A 27091-nucleotide genomic window follows, 5' to 3' on the forward strand; every position below is an offset into this window, starting at 1 on the left:
CAATATTCAATACATTTCCAGCAGCTGATCCATGCTAGGAGAATTGCTGATACCTGTGAGAGATACTGCTTATACACAACATTAATTCCAAAATATGCAAACATCAAATATACTGAGTAATATTCATGAGTTGATTGCATGTTGTGTGCTCAGTAGTAGCTGAACTTGTAGTAACAGTCTTCTTCATTTGATTCAAGCTTTTCCAGCATGTGCAGGAAGGAAGTGTAAGATCCACATAAAAATAAACTTCACTGTAATAGTTTAGAGGAAGTACACGTGCTTGAATATGTATGCACACTCTGTGTAATACACAATGTACTGCACTTTTGAGTCACACGTCCCACTGAACAATAACATTCTGACAGACCATTGTAGCCAGCGTTCCTGGTAATCTTATGGTGAGTGCACACACAGAGCATTTGAGGCCTCAGGTATGAATCTTTATAGAGCAGAAAAGCAGATTATTTTTTATCCTATTCTCTGTGACGAAAAAGTGACGAATGAGAGCATTTTTGTCTTGGAACTTTTATATTTGATAATAAAGAGGAACCAATAAAGTCCTGAAGCACAGAAAGAACCAAATTATAGATTCCCATTAGAGATGCCTTAGTTTTCTGTAAGTGGGACTTTTTTCTCAAGTTGTTTTTTGGGCTTTTTTAACAGTCTGGTCCCAAAGATAATAATATTTACCAGTACATTTCACTGTTAAACTTTCATTTGTATTCAAAGGTGCACCTATCACTTGCTAAAATAGAAAAATGCACATATCCTCACATGTATCAGAGTGGTTTTCACATTCAAATGAGTGCATGTTGGCTATTTTCAATATTGGTTGTCATCAGTTTACCTGTTAAATGTGTAGGATGCCATAGTCACAGTATTTTAATTATTTTAAAATCTTCCTGTGAGCAGCTTTATTATATGTCTTGGTCTTTGATAATCTTACAGTTTTGGGAAGCATCTGTGTAGTTAACAGTGAATTTATTTTGTACAGGAATACTGGCAATAAATCTATTATCTCTACTGCAATTAAAGATAGAAACCATGAAAAATTGCAGAGCTTTTAATAAAACTAGTTCTTAAAAAAACTTTTAAGTGTTATGAGGAGCTTTTTAGCTTGTGTAACTTTTCATACATTGGCGACTCCCTCGCTCCGCAGAGTGCACACCCCGCAGACGGCCTGCGGGAGATCGGGGTGACCTGAAATACTGAACGTTTGTTTGAAAACCAAACAGAGTGTTAACTGATTAACAAATAGGATTGAAGTATTCTGACACCTTCTCTCAATACTAAACCTTTATTTTCTCATTCCTCGATGTTATTTCCACGAGAAAGAAACAACGTTGAGAATAGCACTGAATAGCACCAGGGAGCTGCTGCGGGTGCTGAGACTCGTGCAAGAACAAACGCGGACAGGAACCGCGGCAGCAGCGCTGCGCCCCGAACACCCCCGAACACTGGGTGCGCCCCTGGATCACAGAGCCGCTGCTCCGGCCGGGCTGAGCCCCCGGATCACAGAGCCGCTGCTCCGGCCGGGCTGAGCCCCTGGATCACAGGGCCGCTGCTCCGGCCGGGCTGAGCCCCCGGATCACAGAGCCGCTGCTCCGGCCGGGCTGAGCCCCCGGGTCACAGAGCCGCTGCTCCGGCCGGGCTGAGCCCCCGGATCACAGGGCCGCTGCTCCGGCCGGGCTGAGCCCCCGGATCACAGGGCCGCTGCTCCGGCCGGGCTGAGCCCTTGGATCACAGGGCCGCTGCTCCGGCCGGGCTGAGCCCCTGGATCACAGAGCCGCTGCTCCGGCCGGGCTGAGCCCTCGGGTCACAGCCGCTGCTCCGGCCGGGCTGAGCCCCTGGATCACAGGGCCGCTGCTCCGGCCGGGCTGAGCCCTCGGATCACAGGGCCGCTGCTCCGGCCAGGCTGAGCCCTCGGATCACAGGGCCGCTGCTCCGGCCGGGCTGAGCCCTCGGATCACAGGGCCGCTGCTCCGGCCGGGCTGAGCCCTCGGATCACAGGGCCGCTGCTCCGGCCGGGCTGAGCCCCTGGATCACAGGGCCGCTGCTCCGGCCGGGCTGAGCCCTCGGATCACAGGGCCGCTGCTCCGGCCGGGCTGAGCCCCCGGATCACAGGGCCGCTGCTCTGGCCGGGCTGAGCCCCTGGATCACAGGGCCGCTGCTCCGGCCGGGCTGGGCCGCTCGTTCGCTCGCGGGCCCGCGGCGCCCCCGCGCGGGGAAGGGGAAAGGGAAGGGCCGCTCCCGGCAGAGTTCAGGCTCCGGCGATGGTTCAAGACACCGCCCCCGGGCCACCTCTGCCCGGCCCCGCCGCCTCGCTGGGAGATGGCGGCGGCCCGGCTCTGTGTGTGCGTGTTGCTGTCGCTGCTGCGGCTGCCCCGCGATGCCTTCGCGGCCGGCGCGGCGGCGGCGGGGCCCGGAGGAGGGCGCGGCCCCGGCGGTTCGTGCTGGCGGCGGGGCCTGGGCTGGGGGGAGCGGCCGGCGGGAGGCCGGGGCCGAGGGGCTCGGCGTGTTCCCAGGGGCTCGGCGTGTTCCCAGGGGCTCGGCGTGTTCCGAGGGGCTCGGCGCGTTCCGAGGGGCTCGGTGTGTCCCTGGGGCCGCTGCGGCTTCACTCGCCGGCAGCGAGCGGGTCGAGCACGGGCCCAGCCCCCAGTACAGTCCGCCGCCTTGAGAGGGCGTTTTAAAAATACGTGCGTAATTAATTGAAGAAAAAGTGTTTTATCTCTTCGGAGCAGAATTATACAAGACAACAGTGTTGTTAATCTGTGGTTTAACACCCCTCTCAAAGCTTGCAGGCTGTAGAATTAGGTAGTCGGTAGACCTATAAAATGCCTCATTATTTTGCACCACCCTTGTTTAGGCAGCTGCAAGGAGATGCCGTCTGTAGTACCTGGAGAAAGTATCAAGGGTGCAAGCAATGAAATAGGAAGGGAAATGAAAACCACTGTATTTCTGTCTAGGTCAAATAAGAATTTCTGTCTTTGAAAAATTAATCCCTTTGTTTACATTCCCTTACAAAGATAATCTTGCTCATTTTATTAATTTTTTTGTTCTCAGGTGTATTTCAGGGTTAAAAACTGATAAATAGGCATGAAGTAATGTCTGCTTAATGGAGCTCAGTTTAATTTATTTCTAATTATGTTTCTTCATAGATGGCATGAATGTCTTGTTTATAGTTGTGGATGATCTGCGTCCTATTTTGGGCTGTTACGGAGATAAGCTTGTGAAATCTCCCAACATTGATCAACTTGCTTCTCAAAGTATGGTGTTCAGCAATGCATATGCCCAGGTGAGATAAATGACTTAAACATGTTTTCTCTATGCAAAATAATTACTGGCTTTATTACAGTAGGTGTTAGGCAGGCCAGTGGAAGAAGCAAGTGTTTATTAACTTTAAGTATTTTCAGTAGGAAATAAGTGATTGGGCTGAACTGTAGTGTGTGAACCTATCTTTACTAAGGTGAGAAAAAATGAAAACAGGGCATTTAAATTATGGTATTTGTGTAGCCCTTGGAGGAGCAGAGTGCCACTCAAGAAGCATTTTCACTGTTAGCAGCCAAGCGCTGCTTAAAAATGCCATTTTACTAAATTAGAATTCTCTTTTTCTACCCCTTATAAAAGGTTGTTTTACTTTTTAATCTTTTGAGGGAATCAATTCTATAGATTGCTATAAAGGGCCAGTTTGTGTGGTAAGCATCATTCTAAAATAGAGGATTCAAAATCTCACTAATTGCTCTTCACTTGACTACTCTTCATAACATGTCTACATTCCCACGTTTCTCTCTGCTGAGAAATTAGAAGTTTGTGTCTAATTCCAGCTAGGGAATAGGACTTCAAAGCAATAACTCTTGGGTTTTGTCACCCTCAAGCAGAATTGGTCAGGCCTCTGGACCGTAACCCAGACCTTCTCTGATTATCCTTTCTTTATTCTTAAGGCAGTCCAGATCAACTAGACTTTGGGCTTTTATCAGCACAGTCCACCTGCCACTGCTGCTTAATTCTGTGTGATGTGAGCAACCAGATTTCAAAAGCACTGCCTTTATGGAACCTGACTTGCTTTTTTAAAAGCTTGCAGTTTGGAATTGATATGCTTAATAAGGATACTGTTCATTCCAGCTTGAAGAGATACGAAACTTTCCCTGTGATTCCTGAGCTTTCAGATGGTTATGGCCCAGCTAGGCCCGTGTCAGTTCATACATGTGTTTTGGTTTTTGTTCCAAATTTCTCTCCTTGGCTGTCTTTCTCTTCAGCAAGCTGTGTGTGCTCCCAGCAGAGTGTCATTTCTCACTGGCCGCAGGCCTGACACCACCCGGCTCTATGATTTCTACTCCTACTGGAGAGTCCATGCCGGAAACTATTCCACCATGCCCCAGTATTTCAAGGAAAATGGCTACATGACATTATCTGTGGGGAAAGTTTTTCATCCAGGTATGGTTTGTATTGTCATTTGCTTAACATAGAAGTACTTGATGTGTATAGTCTCACAAACTTACATAAGTATTGATGTGTGATTCTGGTCTATATTAAGAACCTAAATCATAGTCATAAGCCAGATTTTACAGTGGATTTCATTAAGTCTCAAGGCGTTAGGGATGAGTGTATTAGATTACTTTTATCTAAGGGGTATTATCTTGTCTGGAAATTGTGAGAATAAAGTCTAACATTCTAAAAATACATCTGGAAGTTAGGTATCTGCTACAAATGAAATGACTTGTTGGCTTAGTTCTGCCTGTACATGCTTCATGTTTCCTAGTAGGCTGTGAGTCTATGCTTCAAGTTCAGTAAGAAATTAGTTCACTAGTTAAAAAGCAGTAACACTACTGAGTTGAAACATACTGTAATACTGATCCTCTTTTTGGTAGTTCCTTATCCTAGAACTAAATTTGTGTCGATAGATAAACTTTCAGTTGATAGTAAAGCTAATCAAGGATATGCATGAAGACTGTTACTAATCCTGGGTTTTTTAAAATTTTTTTAAAAATTTTTTTTTTGTTTGTTTGTTTTGGCTTTTTGGGTTTTTTGTTGGTGTTCCCTGAAGTAAGGCTCTTCTACAGGCTTGAGTCTCCATCACTAGTAAAAGGTGTATTTCAGGGAAAAATGTCTGTCTTAAGCTTTTTGACTTCTATTTCTTGGTTATCTTTTCCTCAGTTGTCAAAGATTCATTTGAAATGTTTCTTCATTTAGCATATTTGAAAAAAAAATGAACAATTGAAGACAAGTTAAACTTGTGTCTGAGCTCTTCCTGGTTCAGTGACCTATTAGAGAATTTCTAATACCTTTATCCGTTTCAGGGGTTTCATCCAATTACAGTGATGACTATCCCTACAGTTGGTCTATTCCACCCTTTCATCCTTCAGCTGAAAAGTATGAGAATGATAAGGTAAGTGTGATTTGTGGCACTCTAACAGGGAAGGGTTTTCAGGATATAACCACGCTCTTTGTGTCAAGTACAGGCTGTGCTCTGTGGGTTTTGAGGCTGCACGCTTGTGCAAGAAAACAACTAACCACTTCAATGCTTTATTTCTTTGCTTTCTAAAAGAAGGCCTAGGTTATCAGATGTGTGTTTTGTTGATCAATGTGCCCATCCTGCAGATGTTTTAGGTATTTCTAAATTGGTGTTTGGAAACTTCAGTTGCTGAGATATAAGCAAGCATGGTCTTAGTTTGTTTCTAGGTCATGAATTCCTTTATCTGAAAAGTGCAGTTGTCAACTTGCACCTGCAACTGATCTGGCTTTGCTTTAGTTAGTGACAAAACGTTGTCAGTAGTCTTGGTGAACTTAATGTGATAAACAGCTCAGGACTGAGTGAGAAGGGGCCATAATTAAAATAATGTTTGAATCTGAAATTTTATAATCTGATCCAGTTTTCTAGAGTGTTTGTTACTCTTAAGTGTGGCACAAAAGAATCTGATTTATCTTTATGCAAACATTGCATTAGCAGCATGTGTTGGAGTCTGTACACTGCCCAGCAGGAGCTGCAGTCATGAGGGTACAGACAGCCTTGGCAGTACTTTGGTCTTAGGTTTACTGCTGGAAAAAGACTGGTTTTAACAACAGCAACGTTTGCATCCGTGACATAAAGAAAAGTATGTTCATTTAGCAACCCTCCCAAACACCCTGCTGAGGCCACCTTTCCCTGGCAACTGTTAAGTCTAATTTATCTCTCTTCACTGATTACACTTCAGCCACTGCTGGCATTTGCTCAGAAATTAAGTCAGTAGCTTCTAGGCAGCTTTCTATGAACTCTTGGGATCAGAAGGAATTAAAATGCATATATATAGGGTAGCCAAATGCTGCTGCATCTCCAATAGATCAGAGATTCATCATAGAAGCTGTGGGCTTTTGCCCTATGTGACTTCATTTGGGCTTCTACCCAGAGGATTTAGAGAGGATTTCTGCATTTTCATAGGCATGGAATTTGCATTCTTTTGTTGGTAGAAACAAATTGGTTTTAAGGTTATGGAACAGAGAATTTTGTCTTTGCATTTAACAGAAGTTACTGAATTTTTTTTTTTTCATGAAGACTTGTAGAGGAAAAGATGGGAAACTTTATGCGAACTTGGTGTGCCCGGTGAATGTGACAGAAATGCCTGGGGGGACTCTGCCTGATATTCAGAGCACGGAGGAGGCCATACGCTTACTGAACATCATGAAAACCAGCAGGCAAAAGTTCTTCCTGGCTGTTGGTTACCACAAACCACATATCCCACTGAGGTACCCACAGGTGAGGAGACTGGAGCCTGCAGGAAAGGGAACTTAAGACAAATGTTGCTTTTGCTTTTAAAAGCTGTTCCCACAAATGCTTTATTGCTGTTTCTGGAAAGCAAGCTGGAAACCAGCCTTGATTTGCTGTAACTTCAGGAGTCACCTGTGATGCATTTCAGAATGTTTAATGAGAATGAATTATGATTCCTCAGCCAAAAGCCAGGCTTCTACCACCATCATGCTGACTGCTACTGCATGGAGATGGGCTCCAGCTTGATGGAGTATGACATAATGAGGCCTTACAAGATCTTGTATTTCATTCCCTGTTTGACTTGGTGGCACAACTCCTACTGATTTCAGCGAAAGTGGTGTTGGAAGTGTTGTTTTGACATACAGGAGGCTGGGTTTGGGTACTTACTAGCTCAGTATTTTTGAGGAATTGTTTGGGGACGACTAGTGTTGCTGTGTTTCACGCTCTGGCAGAAGAGGAATGAAGCCTTGTAACCTGTAACGTTAAAGGGTCCTGTAAGGGAGAATGGTTGCTGTTTAAACACAAAATTCGCAGTATGTGTTAGAGGTGAGGACAGTCTTTATCTGTGTTTTGTGTTGTAAAGGAATTTCTCAAGTTGTACCCCTTGGAAAATATCACATTAGCCCCAGATCCCTGGGTGCCTAAGAAACTACCTTCTGTGGCGTACAACCCCTGGATGGATATCAGGCAGAGGGATGATGTGGAAGCATTAAATGTTAGTTTCCCATATGGACCACTTCCAGATGATTTCCAGGTAAGCTGTGAACACAGTGCTCTGAAGTCAAACTGCCTTCACTTGTTCAAATGCGGGGGAGGAGTTGGCTGCTCTTGGATGCTCCCAGTTACTCAGCAACTGACCACTTGCAAATATTATGAATTCCCTTGCATGCTGTCACCTCTGTCTCTGTAGGCAAACCTTCACTGTCACTGCAGTTCAGTTTGCATGTGAGGGAATGTATGTAGCAGCTACCAGTGCTGTGTTTGTATTCATTATCTGAGTCTGTTTATCTGTTTCAAGCTAGCACCCAATGTATCTTCTTTTGCAAGACTTCTCCTTGAGTCTCCAGTGCTTATGCCAAAATTAGGTGCACTGTCTAGACGACGAAGAGAAGCAGAATGGATTGGTTTGCAATGTTTTGCTTGAAAGCACTTCTGGGAGGTGGAATTTTCTAACTGCCCCCTCCCAGTTTACCTTTTCTGGGACATTAACTGGGCTACAGACAATTAAAATTAAAGCTTTACAAGTAGAGTCCTTTAGTTCTTTTACACAGCCACCCCCTGGTTCTGCTGGATGTGTCTGGGGAAAAACTTTTTTTTTTCCTCTCCTGTTTTCTTAATTTGCAGCGACAGATTCGTCAGAGTTATTATGCAGCGGTTTCTTACCTGGATATGCAAGTTGGCCTGCTGCTGAATGCTTTGGATAATGTAGGATTCTCAAATAACACAATAGTAGTTTTTACTGCTGATCATGGTAAGCATTTAAATCTTTCTCGAGCTTACTGTTAAGAACTTCATTGTACAACTCAGTGCTGGCATATTAATCCAGTGTGTGTTCCTATAATGTCCAGCAGAGCTATCATACCTTGTACCTCTGGCTTTCTGAGACAGATTGAAGGGACTGGCACTGACTTCTGTGGCTGCACTGTTCTGTCCCCCCACAGGCACTTTAATCAGGTTGAGGATTGCTGGTGAGGAATGAGGCTGCCTGTCAGGACACGAGGCTGAGCTTGCTGTATTCCCACCCCCTGCCCAAGGAGTGACTCTTGCTGGGAACAGTGCTCTGAAAGGAGCCACCACTCCTCCCCCCTTACCATTTGTAGAAAGCCATCTGGTGCAGTGGGTAACAGGCTTTCTCATTAGCTGCTCAAGTGTGTTTTCTTACACTTGTCATTGCTGCTTGCAGAGCATCTAAACTGGTAGGGATATGGTTCCCTCTCATGACTGATATCCTGCACACTCTGGATCCTGGTGGTAAAAAACTTAATTTGACTTGTGGGACAAATACCTCAAGCATTTAATGCTTGTTTCAATACTCTAATATTCATTAAAATAACCCTATCATGATCCCTTTAATTGGGAGATGTCTTAGCTGATTTAAACCAGTTACGATGTGAATTAACTACATCAGTTTAAAGTCACATATTTGGTTGAGTTGACTTCTGTGAGCAGTTGTGTATAAACAAGCTCTTACGAGTTGTATAGCAATGGGATTAATACTTTTGGTACTAAAGTGACTCTAGATGTTCCTTCTGACTTGCCACTTTGACTTGACTTTCCATTGCAAACTGAATTTTTCTTTTCCTTGCTGTGGATAACTGTAAAGGGTAGGTGTTTCCAGTACCATGGCTGGCAAAGTGATCAAGAAAAAGCATGTGTTAACATAGCTGTCATAGAGTTCCTTTGTCTTCCCCCAAAGTGAAGTTGGCAGTATATCTGCCTGGAGGGAAGTCATGTTGGCATCTCTTTCAAGAGGAAGAGGAGAGCTGAAAAGTTTTATCTCTGTTGTTTCCTCAGGGGTAGCGTCCTGATATGGCAGTCTGGCATAGAGAGCAGCCTTGGCTCCAAGGGATGTTCAGCTGCAGTGTTAACAGGAGTATTGGAGAGCTGGCAGCAGCCCAAAACTTAAATGAATGCCTTGTGGAATTGATCTGGAGACTCTTGCAGGCACTGTGACACACCCCAATTCCTCTTTTCTGCTTTTTAATGCTAATTTCCTAATTCTAATCTAGAGTTGGAGAAATAAGGAAAGGTGTAATTATTTCCTTTATAAAAGAGTATCAAGTTGCAAGATTTAGATGGCTGTTGAAATAGCTTTCACATTAGAGAAAAGTCTTGTTATATCTAAACACAGATTGTTATTTACCTTTTAATGTGACCTTTATAATAGACTAGTGGCCTCAACAGTCAGAGTCAATTTACAGTGAAAAAGAAATGATGACTAAATTGCAACCCAGTATCTGCTCTGAATTGTGTTCTTTGTCACCTAGGATGGTCCCTGGGAGAACATGGTGAATGGGCAAAATACAGCAATTTTGATGTTGCTACACGCGTGCCGCTGATGTTTTATGTCCCAGGAATGACAACTTCCCCTGTCAGTCAAGGAGCGAGGGTCTTCCCCTACCTCGATCCTTTTAGCCATATTGGAGGCTCAGCACCTCAAGGTAAGTTTGCAGTGCTTATTTTTTGTTTGCAGTGGGTACATGGAGGTTGTGATAATGTCTCCATCCACCTTGAGAATTTACTTTGTCTTTCTGAAGAGCTCTTTTTCAAAGTAATGGATATGATTGTCTCTAAGGCTACACGTTGGAAAAACAGAAGTGCAAAAATTTTCTTGTTAAAAGTGTATCATAAGTGCACAGACTAGCATCTTCAGAGCTGACTTCCAGCCCTTAATTGCCTTGATTTTGGTACCCCCAAAAATCCAGTACAGAGCACTTTGAATAAAACACCAACTGAATTATTAGAAAAAGTTGTTGTCCAACCATTCTGTTCCATAACTTATATTTTGATATTATTTCTTCTAGGGCAAAGTAAAAAAGTGGTGGAGCTGGTGTCTGTGTTTCCAACACTTGCAGAACTTGCTGGCCTGCGGGTTCCTCCTGCGTGTCCAGAGACGTCGTTTGGTGTTGTGCTGTGCACTGAGGGGAGAAGCATTGTCCACTATTTTAATGTCTCTGAAGAAAAGGTGGAGGAAGGCAAGGAAGGGTGTGATGACACTGACAGGTGTTTTAATGAGGAACCTGTTGCTTTCAGCCAGTATCCCCGACCTGCAGACACTCCCCAGTGGAACTCTGACAAGCCAAAGCTGAAAGACATCAGGATCATGGGCTATTCCATGCGTACCATTGACTGCAGGTACACTGTGTGGGTTCAGTTTGACCCCAACAACTTCAGTGCTGACTTCAGGGATGTCCATGCAGGAGAGTTGTACATGATGGAGACTGACCCAAACCAGGATTATAACATCTATAACAATACCTCACATGGTTGGCTTTTAAAAAAAATTCTTGGCTTTCTAAAGCATTAGGGTTCAGAAACTTCTTTGTGCCTGTTCTTGCAGCTGAATTAATGCTTCCTCTTTTGTATAAAACTTTTCTGTTGTATAGAAAACCCTTGGATTGAATTAAAATCCTGCTTGTATCAAAACTAGCCATTGCCTTTGTCTTGTTACAGCCCTTACTGCACTGAAGTAGTCAGAGGGAACTTGTGCAGCCGTGTTTTCAAACACAAACTTGTAACACTTCTGAAAAGGCCACACAGAGCATCAGGCCCATACTGTGAAACATCTCAGTGGTCTTCTGTAGCAAGTGAAGAATTAAATTTCATTATCTGTGCTGAAACTGTTGGTGTGAAAGGTGGAAAACCAGCAACTTACATGTTTGAGTGGCTGTGCAGTGATTATAAGTCATGACACAGGTCCTGTCCCCTTTACCTAGGAGACTTGGGGCTGGAGTGGTCGTTTGGTAGTGGGAAGGGCTGAGGTGTTTCTCTCATTAGCCTTAGATCTTACTAGAGCCCAAAGAGAAACTTCATGTGTTTTATCCAAAATTTAATAATTCTAATAAAAGCTTTAATTTGGAATTCATGCTTCTTCTCATACAGCAGGAGAATCTGAATTTTTAATTAATGTGTGTGAAATGAGTACTTTCTTCACTGAAACACTAAATAAGACTGGGGGGTTAAGGTAACACCAATGTGCTCTTCTGTGGGTTTTCCTGAGGATTGGCCTAATGAGTCTCCACAGGTGAGAGGAGATAGAAACCTTTAGCTTTTGGAGCTGGCTGCTTGCTGAACTACTCAGTGCGCTTGAGGGTTGTCACATTCAGTGACAGAGACCTGGATGTTTGCCTTCCTAGGTGCTAATGGGCTTGGCAGTCTCTGTTTTGGACTAGGAGAGCTAAAAGCCTCCCATTTAAGTTTTAAGTTTTTTGAGTGGCACTTAGCAACACAGGATGTGGAGCATTAGTTGTCCTAAGCTATGCTGAAGGTAATGTCCAGATGGCCAAATGCATTAAGGTAAATGTGTTTGGGAGCTTGAATCTGAGAAAAATGGTTTTGCTGAGTATTTTATTTAAGTGTTATCTGTATTTTGTGCTTACAGCCACGAGGTACATGGTGCTTTAGTGTGAAGGCAGTAATTTGTGTTGTTTTCTATCAGCCTGCTGGATTTCTGCAGTTTTGCCTTGGTAATCGAGAGTCTCAGAATTTGTACCTTAAAAAATACGAGCTTGTTCAGATGGTGTTAACTCCTGCTACCTTCCTTAATGAACTGCTCCAGTTTCTACAAAAAGCCAGCCATTACTTGTCTTCCTCAGATAAATTGACTTTAATATTCTAGAGAAGCCATAGACATGACTTTATTTCATTAAAATCCATGTGACAGTCTTATTCCTAATTAATGTAGGGTACCCACCACACATCTGCTTCTCTGTTAGAAGACAGTGGTTATTTAGTGCCTTAAACTCAATTACAATAATGTATTTCTCATGAACTTGCCATTTGTTTTTCTCAGCCCAAGATCCTGTGTGTTCTGCAGCACTATTATTCCAGGTAAAAATGTATTTTTCCCTCATTTATACATATATACTTAGATCCTTGGCTGGTGTGAAGTACTTCAGTTGTATGTAGCAGATTCAATGTAGCTATACCAATTTCACACTGGCTGAAGGTGTGTTTTCCTGAGAGCAGTGCCAGGCAGAGATTTGGAGTCTGCAGCTAGAGCTAATTATATCTCTGACACACTTTCCTTCAAAGGAAAATCAAATATTGGGAAAGTTATTTTGGGGAATGTATTGAAGCGTTAAGGATTAATCTAAATCTCTGGTATGCTGGGTCAGTAATACAATGTGCATTTAAAATTGTTCTGGCAAATGGGTATTATCTGAGACTTGGCTATGTGAGCTTTGTGTTTTCTGTTCTCCTGCTAAGACATCTGAAAAAAAAAAGAACAAAACCCCACGTTTTTTGGGGGGATGTAAAATTACAGCATGCAGATAAATTATTTAGGATTTTGTTTGCATGAAAACTTTTCCGTGCATACCCTGCCCTAAGCCTTCCATCACTTCAGGCAATTTAATTTTTCAAGTGGAGATAAAAGTCCTGGTGCTAGGTGATGAGTATTTTTTTCCTCAAGTCATTCTCTTTATATTGAAAGGGAAAAGCTGCCCTTGACCTTTCTTAATCAAAATCCAGTAATCTTTTGGGGAGACACGAAACAGAATTGTTTCTGACAGCCAGTGAATCAAGATGTATCTGCAAGCTGAGGGCAAGGACGTTCCTGAGTAATTGCAGGAGTCCCTAAGCAGGTTTCTACAGTCCACCTGGAGAGCTGGGCCCTTCTGCCTGCTGCTGAAGTGGGGCAGAGCATTTCTGAGGATGAGGAGCACAGCAGTAAAAACCACTCTGCTCTTGCAAGTGCCATGTGAGTTAGTTATGTTATGGAACTGGGTGAGCGAAGTGCAAATCCAGCAGTGACAAAGGGAGAAGGCTGGTTTTTTCAAGCAAACCAAAGTCCTGCTTCTGCTGGAGAGCCTGAGCTGTGGGTCTTCCTGGGCTGAGCAGCCTCCACTGAAGAACGGAAGAGCTTAACAGGAGCAATAAAAGTAAAGTGCTCTTGTGAGCAGCGCTGTCTCTAGAGGGAAGAGGTTGCAAGCCAAGCATCAGGAAATAAATGAGATGCCAGTGTTGACCCTATTTCTCAGGATGGCACCAGAACAGCTGGAAGAACAGCATGATGCTGCCTCAGCAGGAATTGTTACCTGTGGTACATGTATGGAAAGCCTCCACTGGGGACTGCAGAGTAGTCGCCGTAAGCACTTGGCACAAAGCAGAGTCAATAAACAGACCTCTGTTAATAAGCTAATGTACAGCAGTGAGTAAGCAATGGAATTAAGATTTTGGTCCCTAAACAGCTGTACATCAGTCAATCATAATTCATGATGTTTTTTCAAGTGTATAGATGCACAGCACCCTAAAATCAAAGTTTTTGAAGGAAAGTAAAAAATACACTATGTACAAAGCAGAAGCAATGGGAATCTTAAAAAAAAATGGAGGTAGCTGTGTTTGGGTGTTCTTTGTAGCACTACAGGAATGTTTATGGCATGCTGTTTGCAAAGCAAAGATTTGGGTCTAATTTCAAGCATGCTGTGCACACTGGAGTAGATGGAAATGCTGTAGCTACACACTGTGCTGTGCAACAGATTGGAATCCCCCCTTTGGCCTGTTCTTGCTGGGGGAAATGGTGTACGTTTTGGATAATGTGAGAGTTGCAAATGTGTTTGTGTGCTGAGGCAGGCAAAGGCAGCTGAGAGTCCTGGCTATTGGTCAGATGTTACCTAATTAATCAACATTGCATGTTAATTATGTATTGCTGCTGTGTTGTCTTGGTCAAGTGGAGTCCCCTGCTGGAACTAGTGTTCCACAGCACGAAGGATGGGATATGGTCGTGATGGTTCAATATCAGGGATGTTTCTTAGTTCCTGGTGCTAGGACCATAATGTCATGGTTGGCACCCAGGCTTGCAGGGCACTCTGCAAAGCTTATGTTTTGTATATTTGGGAAGTGCCTGGTAGTTGCAGCTGAGTTCCTTTGTTGAATGTGTAATTCTTTTCTTTTTTTTTTCCCCTCCAGTGGTTACTTAGCATTCAAATGTGAAACGCTACATAAAGAATGAAACTGCCCTCCTGGTAACTAGGTTTTCCAGTGCTTTACAGTTTTCTAGGATATAGAACTTCTTGCTTTTCACATCAGAAACTCCCAACCAAGTTAAGATGACTCTGTGTCAAAACTTTTTATGTCTCTGTGTTTGACTTCCTAGCTAATGAAAATTATCTTCAGATCTGCATGGGGGGAATCTTGACTCCAATGTTCTTATCTGCCTGAATGTACAGGTCTCCTTTTAAAGTCTGTAGGAGTTCTGCATATGAAAGAAGATAGACTACCAATGTCAAGATCCACCATATGAAGCAGCAAAAAGGGCTTTTTGCCCTCTATCTGTAACACTTGTCTCAGTGCTGAGTAGCAGAAGAACATTTCTATCCAGCAGTGTGTGAAGGCCCCAGCTATAATGGAGCTTTGACTAAGCAAGAGGAAATGGCAAAGTTTGAGATGCTTCTGTAGGTGCAGTTGGACAGGGAGTGGGATAATAGAGTGAAGGAGCAGAGAGGAAAGGAACAGTAAGATGTAATGAACAGTGAAATCAGATATAAAGTCATGATCTGAAAGATTAGGATCCAGCAAGAAAACAGAACAGAAATCTAAAGAGGACAAGATTGGGAGGGGAAATATTTTATAACTCTGGTTTTAGGCTTTACACACATTTAGGGGAACTCAGATCTTCCTATTTCTGCTCTAATTTTTTCCCGTGTTTTAAGTTTAGAATCTGTGAGCTTTGTAAATGTTGTGTTTGCATAAGTTCTTTGAATTTATCTCTAAAGCACTTTTGAAAATCTGCTTTAGTATGTTGTGATTTTTGTCACAAGTATACTCAGTCTGGCATTATCCATGCATTCAAAACCCTTGCCCTTTTCTTTTGGTCCCAATGCCATAGTAGAATCAAAGTCTGTAATTTCTAGTATGTTACACACTTGTGCTGAAGATTCCCTGTGTGCTCTGTGACTGAAGGGCAGTTCCCTGTAGGTTACAAACCTGTAATGGTTTGTGCTCCATGGCCACCCTGCTCTAAATGTCTGGCAAGCCTTGGGGTTGGTTTCTGCTGAGGCTGCTTGGTAAGGTGGGGACAAATGGCATCAGTGTGGTCATGCTGCAGCATCCTGCTGTGTTGGGCTGCAGGTATCCTCTGACTATCTGAATGTAGTCTTTTTTTTTTTTTTTTTTTTTTTTTATGTATGAGGGGAGTGTTGATTTGATTAAATCAAACTGTCTTATGTAGAGATATTGAGATATTGCTTTGGTGACAGCTATATTGAAAAGTTTAGCTTTGATAAGATCAGGGACCTTCGCTTCAATTTTATTTCAATTTTTATTATATTGCATAATTTTGACATAATTTAAAAGGGTATTATAACAAATGGGAATGCAATTACTTTGTGAGAATTATGAAGTCAAAACAAAAAATTTTGATCTCTGAAGGAGCATGTTCATCTTTGTCAAATGAAGCCACTCATTTCACAAGTGTCAATTCAAGTTTTTGAACCAGAATTTTTTGCAATTTTTGTCTTGTGGGAAAACTTTGAAATATTGGCAACAAGAAAGTGATGGAAAATCCCAATTCATGCATCTCCTTATGGCATTAAAATGCCAATTCTAATCTGGCTTCACAAATAATTATTCACATTAGCAGAGTGTTGAGGGCTGGAGTTGGGTTTAGGCCATTTCTGTTTGCAGTGCTCTAGGAAGAGTGGGCCAGGAGTTGGACTGAATGGTCCTTGTGGGTCCCTTCCAGCTCAGGGATTGTGTGTTTCTCGTTCTTCTCTGAGGAATGGAGCAACAGCTTTTTGTTCCAATTCCAATCTCACTGGCACTGTCAAGCTCTGTTGCACTGCCTCGCAGCTCACCCCCTGCTGCTGTCAGATACTTCTTCTCCTGCTTCCAGGAAAGCTACACAGCCTCTGCACAGCCAAAAAATGCTTCCCCTGGCCAGAGAGCTGTGGTTAATTTTAAGCAGGGTTGTTTTTTTTTTTTTTCTTAACAAATTGCCTAATAAGAGGGCAAATATTAATCACGTCTGGAAAAAGTTTGTTTTGATCTCTGTCTCTGCTATTCCAGCTTTGAAGAACAGAGCCTTTTCTGAAACATTTTCCTGGTAATAGAATTAGGACATAATTCCTAGAAGACAAATCTTGGCAGGTATGAAGTGTATAATACCTATCCTTGACTGAACCTACAGCCTAGCCTAATACTTCCCACATTTTCCTGCTTTCAAAGTGAGTTTGATCTTGTGCTGAAGGAAATTATTCTTTTCACTTGAGCTCTCTTGAATATTTCACAGTAAGAAGGATGTGATCCATTACTTCAGGAGCCCTCATTATGTGCAGCTGTGGGATGCTCATCTTTTTCCTTTATCTGCTCTGCTGGAAAACTTGGATACCTTGTTTTACTAAATAAAATCAAGATCAGGGATGTTAAAAATAGATTGACTTATTGAACTTGATAGAATAATAATTTTCTTGTCACCACCTTTAGCTTTTCTTTGCTGAAATAAGATTAGCAGAGATTAAAGCTATTTATTTTGGAGGTATAGCATTCTGGTCAGGGAAGCTGTGATGGGTTTTTCTTTAAAAGGATCTTCATATTTCAAGAATTTGCAAACCCTCATTTCTTTTGAGGGTTGTTTGTTTCTATAACTGCTCCTTTTGCTTGCAATTACTCTTTTCCAAGAAAATACTTGATGGAAACACCCAAGTATCTTCTGTATTTGTTCCATGTTGCTCTGTTAAAGCAACGATGTTCTTTCTGATATAAAGCCATGCAAATGAGACGTGAATTTTTCACTGCCTTAATAAGGGATGGTTTGTCTAAGGATTCTTCTAATATTCACTTTGTGAAAGGAATAAGTGCTAACCTTCATTTACCTTTATCAAACAGAGTGAGGGCCTGGCCTAGCAGAGCACTAAACCATGCACTTAAGTACATTCCTAGTCAGTAAAACACAAAAAAGTGTGTTAGCTAAGTTTGAATTTAAAATGCTCTTCTGAGTCAAGGCCAGAAGTCTGTGGCACAACCATCCCAGTGCTAGTGCCACCAGAGAACCAGTGGGCTGAAGAGACCTGCCTGAGTGGGGGACCAAGTGCTAATCAGTAGGATTTCATTTCTGCTAGAAAAAACACTATCTTGGTGCTCCGTGTTTTAAGCTCAGTCATTCACCTTTCAGGAATGTGTTGGGTGAATGTGGCAAGGTTTTGGGAGCACAGGATGGAATTTCTGTGCTAGTTAGGCTTCATAAGGCTCCCACATCTCGCTTGCACCTCTCCCTTCAAACTCTTTCTCCTACTTTTTAGTTTAAAAGAAGAGCCAGGTCTGGATTTCTCAAAATTTCCTGTATCCTTGATTACATATCAATAATATTTCATTTCTCCCGAGAGGTTTAAATGAATCACAAGACATTAAAGTTAAAAACTGGGAAGTGCAAACACACAATGTTCTTCATAAAGTCTCGCCCACAAACCTCGTGTACACCTTCCTTCTGCTTTACCGACAGTGCCTGGCTCTGCTGTGCATCGCCTCTTCCTCGAGCCCACAGCCGGGAGCAGCAGGATTCCTCTGGATTTGCCCTGCTTTGTTAGGATTTTGAACGAGTTCTTCCGATGCCATCCGCAATGTGGGAGCGGCTCTGCTCTGTAATTCCGGAGCTTCTCGACTAGAGGTCAGTAACACATCAAAGAACAGGAGCCTGAAAACCAGAAACTCTGGGATATTAGCTGCCACTAAACATTTCATTTTACATTTGAAATAAAGACTTGTGATTTGATTAATCAGCAGCAGCTATAAGTCATACAGCTATGGGATAAGAGTAGTGGAGTGCTTCTATTCTCTATTTCTTAAATTATTTTTTGGTATTAGAAGCATGTTGGAAGTAGTGCTTCCAAATTTTAAACAATAAGAAAAATTATCCCCATTTTAATATCACTTGGTCTTATGTAGTAAGTTGGAAATTTTGGTGTGATATGTAGTTTAGAAAATAAATCTGATTTTTAGAAATTTTTACTGCTAATTCTTGATATAGTCACTTTAGCTGCATTGGCATTTTCTCCTCACGGGGCTAGCTAATTAGCTTGGAAGAGAAAATCAGTGTCTGAAGCAGAGATGGTTAAAAGTAGATTATAGATAGGCTCAGAGTCCTATTTTTTGCGTCCTTACAACTTCAAGTGTAGAATAGATCAGTCATTATTTAATAAAGGGCAGGTTTAGGAATGCATAAAGGTAAAAGAGAGATTTGTTTGTTTCAATTTACTTTTAAAATAACCCTTGTTGTTCTGTAATCATTCAATTCTTTTTTTTTTTTTTTTTCCGTGCTGAACTCTTTCTGCTCAGTGGTAGAGGAATTGGTCAACTGGACAATTAAAAGCAATTTATGGAGTAGCTTTCTCATCCAGACACATTTCTTTAAAGGATGTCTTGAGCTGTGCTGCCATTTTAATAGCAAGTTGATCAAATAAATACTCTGAATCATTTCTTCGTAAAAGCAGGCACAAAGGATTCTGTTTGTATTCTTTGAGTATGTCCTATCCTGAAAATACAAATTTCCTTTATCATGACTAATGCCATTACTGAGTGGTTTTGCTGAGGCATTTAGTTCAGTTGTGTTCATGACTGTGATTAGTGCATTTGTCTCCAGCTAAAATGCTGATTCCTGTTTGAATACTGCACCCCTAAGAGATGTGCTCTGAGTCTTTATGAAGGAGAAATCTGTTTTCCAGATTTTTGTGCCAGTTAAGTTGGTTTTTTTTCCCCCTGCACAAAGAAACATAGACAAGGCATTTCAATTGTCTTGTTACTCAAGCCCTGTTTCCTCCCCTCACACCACTTTTACACTTGCAAGATATATTATGATTTATGCTACAGTTAGTAAGAGTGGAACCAAAAGTAGTATTCAAAAAAAAATACGATCTGTATGGATAAGTTCATAGGGAACCTGTTGAATAGTGAGAATGTAAAGTCATGTTTGCATTAAAAAACTCCCAGTGTATCTTGAACTGAAAATTTAAAGAAATAAAACCAGGTGAGTGGGGCTCTTGTTATGAACTGAAAACACAGGTACCTCTTGTGCTGGAGCAGCAAAATGCATTAGTCTAAAAGTGGCTGGTTTTAAGAAATGATTATGCCTTGGAAATGTTACGTGCAAGACGTGGAGATGAGTTTGAGGGATGGTATTTAGCTTTCTAAGGATGTTATTAATAATAGTTATATTTAGAATGGGGATCAGTCTGTAAAGATGTGTCCTTTTCCTCATTTCTCTTGCCAGGCAGCCTTCGGGCTGCACAGCACCTTCACTCCTGTGGCCATCTTGCACTGCCATGATTTCTATGTCCTGGTCAGTAACCCTGACCCACTTGGTGCAATACCAGCACCTCCCTATTTAGCACCAGCAAGGCAAAAAGATCTTCACAGCCAGCAGTCACTGACTGGGCGCTGAACAGTTTAAGTGCTTTTAAAAGCCCAGGGCAGTCATCTCTTCAGGTCTGGCATCTCTATTTCTTGAGCTTGTTCATTGGCAGAGCGCTCCCCTGCAGCCTGCCAGCTCCAGAGTGAATGGTGACAGCCCATCATCATCAGTTACACCCTGCCATTGCAGCAGGTTTAAAGTGGAAACCCGAGCTTGTGGGGTAGAATTGAGGACTCTCATGCATTTGATCATTGAATGAGTTGGGGAAATGAAATATAATGGGAACTCTGCTTTTTTTAGCCTCTTTCATAAAGTAAATCAAGTTCTCTGCTTGTGTGACTGCATGAAAGCCGCTGGGATTAGCAGATTTGCATTGTTTCATTCAAATGACAGAGGTAGATTTCTAGTTTAAGTGGTGCTGTGGTTTGGGTTTTTTTCCTAGAAAATGTTCAGTGTTTCAGATCTCCTGTTCTCAGTGCCAGACACCGTACAAACCATCAAGGGGGGAGGTTTGAGTTGTGGCTGAGCCAGCTGCCAACAGCAGGGACTGTCCCACCTCCGAGCTGCTGTTCACAGCTGGCTGGCTCTGCCCTTCTGTTGGTGCATGTCTGGTTCCCTGGAAACCAGTTCAGCTTGATAACCCAACAAGAAACACCTTTTATTTTTTTCCTTTCCTCCTGTTGATTGAGCACACCAATAAGTCAGAGTAGGGCCAGAGCAGGAAGGAGTGAGTGGTCTCAGACACATCTCCTGTCTTGCAGAACTTGGCACCTATGTGAAAAAGATGGATCAAAGTAAGGCAATTGCCTTCCCTTTCCTAGCAATGTGTCTGAACTTTTCCAGTGGCTTTGCAAGGAGTGTGGTGGTTGTATTGAGGCAGAAGTGTAATTAGGGATGTGCATTAGTATTTCGTTGCCAGGGTGAAGGTGGTAGCCTGGCCAGATTTCAGAAGTGGATGAGCAGCAGGTGGGAACTGGATGAGCTATTCATGTAGTGATATTATCACTTTCCCAAGTGGACAGCATCAAGATCCAAAACCAGACTTTTTTGTCAGGTGTAAAAGACCGTGTAAACACTGCTGCTTTAGCATATTACTGGTGACTTGGATAACAACTGAAAAAATTAATAATATTCCCATTGGAATGTTGCTTTATCTTGTGTTGTTCTGAAGATTAATTTTTGTATAGTATGGTTTTTACCATTATGGATCCATAGTCTAATCAGAAAATTATAAAGTTGTACAGTATTAGCAGACTACTAAGCCGATGTTTGCTTTAGGGTGAATGAGTTGTTCCAGCTCCAGGTGGAATCTGTAGGTTGGAACTTAGCAGATTTCTTCTCCTTTTCCCTAAAACTCTCCAATCTGCTCTTACAGTCCACTGTCTTGGACTAACAAAAGAGGTCTTTTAGATCTGTGGTAGTACACTGCCTCAGAAAGCCCAGCTTTAGTCCTGTAATTGTCTTGTCTCCATAGACTAATTTCGTTATTGTTTATAGCTTTTGGAAACAGGCTTGTTGCCAATGTGAAAGCAAAGAGCAAAACTCTCTCTGTGACAATTTTCATACATCTGGTATAATGATAAATATTTTATATTATTAATAATAAATAGCAGTTTTATAGAGTGGGTTCCCTTTTATGGGCAAGGGTGGGACAGCTGTCTAGCTTGTAGTTTTATAATTTGTCCTACAGGCAATTTTGTGCTTATGGCATATTGACTTCAGTAGGGAATTCTGCTGAAGACCTGATTGCACAACAGATCACTCTGTATTTCCATGAAGGCAGGTGTAGGCATTTGTGTTTCTACTGCCAGATCCTTGGGTGCCTCTTTGGAGAGGCTTTGGAGGAAGAAGTCAGTGGGCTTTCCAGGTGTGTCCTGCGTGTGAAAGGTGAACTTGCTAGGAACAATTACAGTGATCCACGGTGTGAGAGAGCTGGAAAGTTACCTGCCCTCCCCTTAAGAATTGTTTCAATCTCCTCAGAATATCTTGTGACCTTGGAATTAGGAATAGGATCACAACTTGGATCAATGTTAATGAAATTGCAGCAACAACTCAAAAGTTTATCCAGAAAAGAAGCCCCATCATATTGATACTGTGCAAATACAAAGACATCTTTTTTGAGTTTCCTGATGTGTGCTGGAAGGCATGTCTAACCCCATCAGTGGTCCTTGTTTTTAGTGGGACTTGCTGTGGGGAAGGAATTACTGCCTCAATCTGAAGGATACCCTGATTCATCTAAGTGGCAGTCCCAGCCCCAAAGAATAGCCACTGACACTGAGAAAGGCTGATTGTATTTTGCAGAGCTCTCCAGGTCTTTTGAGCTGAGCTAAGCTGCTGTCTGGCAGGTGAATCAGAAAGCTTGGACACAGTAAGGATCTGGAAGAGTTGCTGGCTTCCCCTAACAAGACCCTGACTGGCAAGTTAGGTTTAATAATTCTAACGTTAATAGCAAAAATGCTGCAATTTACAGACTAGTTCTCGGACACAAACCAGATACCAGCGATCCAGTACAGAAAGTCTTAATGCCCAAGGCTATGGGGCCATTTTTTCACTCTTTCAAATAACCTTGCCTCTCATAAATCTGTTGCTCATTTAAAGCAAACTTTGTGCTTGCATCAGAAATTACTTCCAGCATTGGATATGAAGCATTCTGCAATATGTTTTAAAGTGAGGGTTGGATTCACTGCTTAAATAAAGAAAGCCAGTTTGCTTCAAATGGATCATTTATTGCTACCTTCATGCTGTATATTTATTGTGAGGATATTGTCACATTTCTTTCAGTTTTGAAAATGTAAGTTGGATTTTCTCTTTCAGGTTGCCATCTGGTGTATTGCGAACAGTCTCAGAGAGTAAGAGGCCATCTGTTAATACTTTTTCAGGAAGCTTTTTATAGAGCAGTGAAGTGGCAAATCTCAAAAACACGTTGTAATGGCTTACAAGATCTCGGGTATGTGTACAAGTAAAGGCTGATATTTTATTCCTATCAACAATATAGTTATCAAGCTGGGGAGGAAAGGAAGAGAAGAAAGAGAACTTGCACACAAATGCACATGCATTTTAATGGCTCTATTGCATATATTACTTTTTCTATTTTTACATAAAATGTAAAGTGAGTTTCTGAAGCTCTGATTCAGTTTATGCTCATGTACTTTAGCAAGACTGATTGCCTCTTTGGGAAGCTGTTTCCTTCTTTAACCATTAATAGAGATCAAATTACCCAGGATTTTGTCTAATAATACCAAGAATGTAGCTTGTGTTCCCATAGCACGTGATTTTACATCTCTAGTGGTTGGTACTCCCAAGATGCTGATGTGTCTTTTGCAAGATTCTGCCATGTAGGAAAGTCTCCAGTTCAGATCTGCAACAACCTCAGGCCAATATTTGGTCTATTTCTATGGCAAAAGGTTATTTCCACATTTGGTTCTACAAGTAGAGAGATTTCCAACCCAAATTTTATATGCTCACTCAGTCACTAACGGTAGCAGTGGAGGACATGACTGACAGAAGTGTTGCCTGAGTGTTCTGCCTGTTGTAGGAGTAGGTACTGGGTTTATTGAGAGCCTCTCTGTGGGCTGTATATGTTGAGCCATTTTTTCCCACTTGCATTGACTTCTTCCATAATTTTGTGGTACAGCAGGAGCAAATAGAGCTACATAGTGTACCAGCCTGTGCGGTGCTGAGGTTTATCTCAACTCTCTTCTGGCCTCTCGGAGAGGAGGGCATTGTTGCTTTCAGGATCAGATGCTTTGAAAGCACTCACAGAAGCATCAAATGACTGATTGCTTTGTGGGCCTGACATGCAGAGAAAGAAAGGCAAGTGCTGATTATCTGGGCAGGTGACTGGAGTTTTGCTACCACAGAGATCAGGTGTGTTCTTTTGGGTGCTCAAATAAATCCTTCATGAGTGTTGTGTTCCACTTCCAGCTCTGCATCATCTGAAGTGTCCCAGTCAAGCACATTTTTCTGTATTTTAATATTATTTTAATACTGTATTAATTTTCTGTGCTTTGAGTTCTGTAGTAACAAGATTCTGTAGTGATGTTCTTGGGCATCCCTCTGTGGAACAAGTCCTGCTTCAATTAAGTGTAATAGTAAGATCTTTTTCTCTTCAGTGGTTCCAAATTTGATAGTGAGACATCAAAAGTATCATCCAGGTGTCACTGATAATAAATGTCAGTGCTGCTGCATGTCAAGGTCATATAAACCTGTAGTAAGGGCTGTTCAGGCTGGCATTGTGCTTAAATACTATCATCATTTAAACAAAACTAGGCAGCTCTAAAAGCAAAGGCAGCATGAATATCACCATAAAATCAAGCCCACTAGCCAGTGGTGAGAGAATCTGAAGCCTGTATGTTGGAAGAGTTCTAAAAGCAATGCAGGTTGGTTTTTCAGTGCTAAAACCCCTCAGAAATAGAGAAATAAGTGATCCCAGCTGTGTTCAATGTAATGTGAGTCAATTGTGCATAATGGTATTGAGCAGTGGTCAGAGTATCTTCTAAAAGTTTTATAAAAGGACTTTTCTTCCAAATTATTTTTAGAGGCATTCTCTTTTATTGAATGAAGAAAAACTAATCTTTGTCTTGTTCCTATATTTTTAGTGTAAAAGAAAGATAAAGAGTGAACAATAATAATTGGGGGAGGGCTTTTTTGTTATCCAAAAAGGTCCAGTATCAGCCATAATTTTTAGTTAAGAAGTATGCTTTTTTTCCCCCATCTAATACTCATACTATGTTGTTGAATGATTATTAACCCCAGGCAACAGGCAGTCATGATTTTTTAACTGTATTATTTGAGAATGCTATTAGAAAGACCTTGAATCCAGGGAAGCATTGACAGAAATTAGTTCTGTTGTCTCTATTCTTTCATCTCAAAACAAGACTAGGTGGTCTTGACTGGCAGCTGCCCTGGGCTTTAGCTTCTTTCTTTCTTTGTTAAACACAAGAAACTGCCAAGAGGTCTCCTGAGATGTCAGGAAGTTAAGTGCTGGTGTGAAGATGTGCCTTGTGTCCTTCATCCATTCCATGTCTGTTAAGCCATGTCAGCATGTAGACAAAAAAGCTCATGGCTGAAAATAGTTCCCCAGAGGTGGAGGCTTGTACAAGTCCCCTAAAAATTACCTGCCAACAGCTCAGCACTTAGAATTATGGCTCACTGGGTCACTGTAGAACAGATTACTGCACTCTCTGCAGTTGAGTGGATTGCATTAACAGTGTGTCCCTGATGAATTTTGAAGTGCCCTAGCATATGGGGTACTGCATTTTGCCATCAGAACTGAGATGCTGCCAAAACACCTGTGTACTACACCTGAGCTGTACTGGAGCAATCTGGAGCCCAGGCCTAAGAAGTGTCAAGAACAGAACTTCTCTATGTTGTGGTTTGCCTTGTGTTTCTGTGCATCTCATCTCTGAGCTGGCATTGTGTGGATTTACTGGGGTAATGAAATATGAAAGGTTGACTCTAGTCCTGTTTAGGGTTAAGAGTCTGTAAGTCCACTGTGCTTGCAGAGACCAGGAATAATTTAAACACTGCTCACATTCCTGCCTCCGCAGTAGGGATGGGTATTTGGTTGTGAGGATTTTTTTCCTTATCTCAACTGCTGTACCATTTGGCTATCTGAAGCTTTTGCATGCCTCACAAACACCATCTGTTACAACCCAAGACACAAATACTGCAAGTGATTAGTAATAGAAGCCAATGTTGCAGCTGTATGTGGTGTGGAAATCTGATAGAACCAGAACTTTCTTTGTAAGCCTGACATGCTGAATAGTGTGTTTGTGATTTGTCTAAGCTTTTGCATTTGTCAAGTCAAGATTAACTTTCTGCTGCTGTGGAGAGATGATAAAATAAAAAAAAATTAAAACAAAACACTCACCCCCAAAAAACAAACCCAAAACCAACCCAACCAACAACAAAAAAACCTAACCAAAACAAGAAACCCCAACAAAACCAAAACAAACCCCAAAAGCTCCAGGCATTCCATTTAGGAAATGTCCTTGGAGTAAGTAAAGCATCTAGGATAGAGGGAGTCCCTGGCAGGGAAATGTTTCCAACTGCCTCATACTAATATTGTATTAGATGAATCATCTCTGGATTGAAATAGCCTATATATTCTGATCAATGCCATTTTAAAGTTCATAAAACACTTAAAATAGACATATAATAGGGACTATTCAGCTGTTCTGGCCATGGGCAGATTGCAGTAAATACCAATACACTCCTTCTTGTATTGTCATTCAATACATATTCATGGCACAGACTGGTTCTCCTCAAGTTCCAGTATTGGTTTTTCTCTTTATTTTATCCTCCAGCCTTGATTGCAGTAACAGATGAAGAACTGCTTGTGCTGGGGTGTACCAAATTAGAGAGAAACACCATGGATGTACATAAGAACGAGCAGGAAAGGAGAGGAATGCTTACATTTGACTGCCTGCAGGATAATTGTGTTACTGTGTGATAATCCAGGGCATGGTCCAACCACAGAAACTCTGAATTGGTGAGAGGAGTCCCTTTTTAATTTTGAATAAAAGACACTGTTCAAATAATGGTAATAGTTCTGTTATTGCTAATCTTCCTCTCCATCACTAAGATATGCATGTGTCCTTACCGTCTCTAGGCATTTGGAAATATGAGGACAAAGTTTGAATCACTTTTGTATTTCTTCTCTCTTCTCTCAGATCCTTATCCTGTTCCCATATCACATAGTGCTTGTTTTGAAAAGAAGAAAGAGTTTTAATTCTAAAAAACTCTTTCATTTCTGTTAGCGACTAATAGGTCAAATTTGGGAGAAGGTAGGTCTATGGTTTTTGCTTATGCAAACTGTTTTCTCTATATAAGAGGTGCACTATTGTCCTTAAACTTGTGTTTTTTAAAAAATATTTTTTGTCCTTGGAGAGAGGGGAAGAAGTAACACCCTTAAACTGAAGCTAAAACTTCAAGCTAAATATGAAGGAAAAAACCAAACCCTTGCTGTTGGAAAGAACAGTGAAAAGGGGAGACATCCCTTTTCAATTTCTCAGGGAAATTGTGATGTCTGCATCACTGGAGACCTCTAAGAGCAAATACCATATTTACAGTTCATCTCACCATGAATAGAAAGATGAACTAAATGGCCTTCTGGGGTGTCTTCCAGTACTGTGATTTTGAAAGCTTGTGGCCCAGGAGGCCTTTCCCAGTGCTCTGCAGTCTTTAAGGAAAGTCAGGATCATTGGGAGAGAGCAAGCCCTGAACGTGGAGACACCAGGCTCCCGGGTGCAAGCCTGAGCAGACTCCTGGGGGCTTTAGCTTGT

General features: G+C 41.9%; 1 protein-coding gene across 3 annotated transcripts; it reads left to right on the top strand.

Annotated features, from left to right (window-relative positions):
• Nucleotides 1–379: 379 nt before the first annotated feature.
• Nucleotides 380–10888, top strand: IDS (iduronate 2-sulfatase). 3 transcript variants are annotated; one of them, XM_069015458.1, is made up of 9 exons: nucleotides 380–398; nucleotides 3159–3295; nucleotides 4257–4434; nucleotides 5298–5386; nucleotides 6530–6730; nucleotides 7326–7496; nucleotides 8087–8213; nucleotides 9730–9903; nucleotides 10267–10888. In XM_069015458.1, exons 2-9 carry the CDS (start codon nucleotides 3164–3166, stop codon nucleotides 10767–10769), a joined length of 1575 nt encoding a protein of 524 aa, XP_068871559.1. In that variant the 5' UTR covers nucleotides 380–398; nucleotides 3159–3163; the 3' UTR covers nucleotides 10770–10888. The 3 variants fall into 3 exon arrangements, with proteins under 3 accessions (XP_068871559.1, XP_068871557.1, XP_068871558.1); XM_069015456.1 differs by lacking the exon at nucleotides 380–398 and adding an exon at nucleotides 2255–2446; XM_069015457.1 differs by lacking the exon at nucleotides 380–398 and adding an exon at nucleotides 2283–2354.
• Nucleotides 10889–27091: the final 16203 nt, after the last annotated feature.

This window comes from Aphelocoma coerulescens, chromosome 4A (assembly GCF_041296385.1).
Source record: "Aphelocoma coerulescens isolate FSJ_1873_10779 chromosome 4A, UR_Acoe_1.0, whole genome shotgun sequence".
In the NCBI taxonomy this organism is placed as follows: Eukaryota; Metazoa; Chordata; class Aves; order Passeriformes; family Corvidae; genus Aphelocoma; species Aphelocoma coerulescens.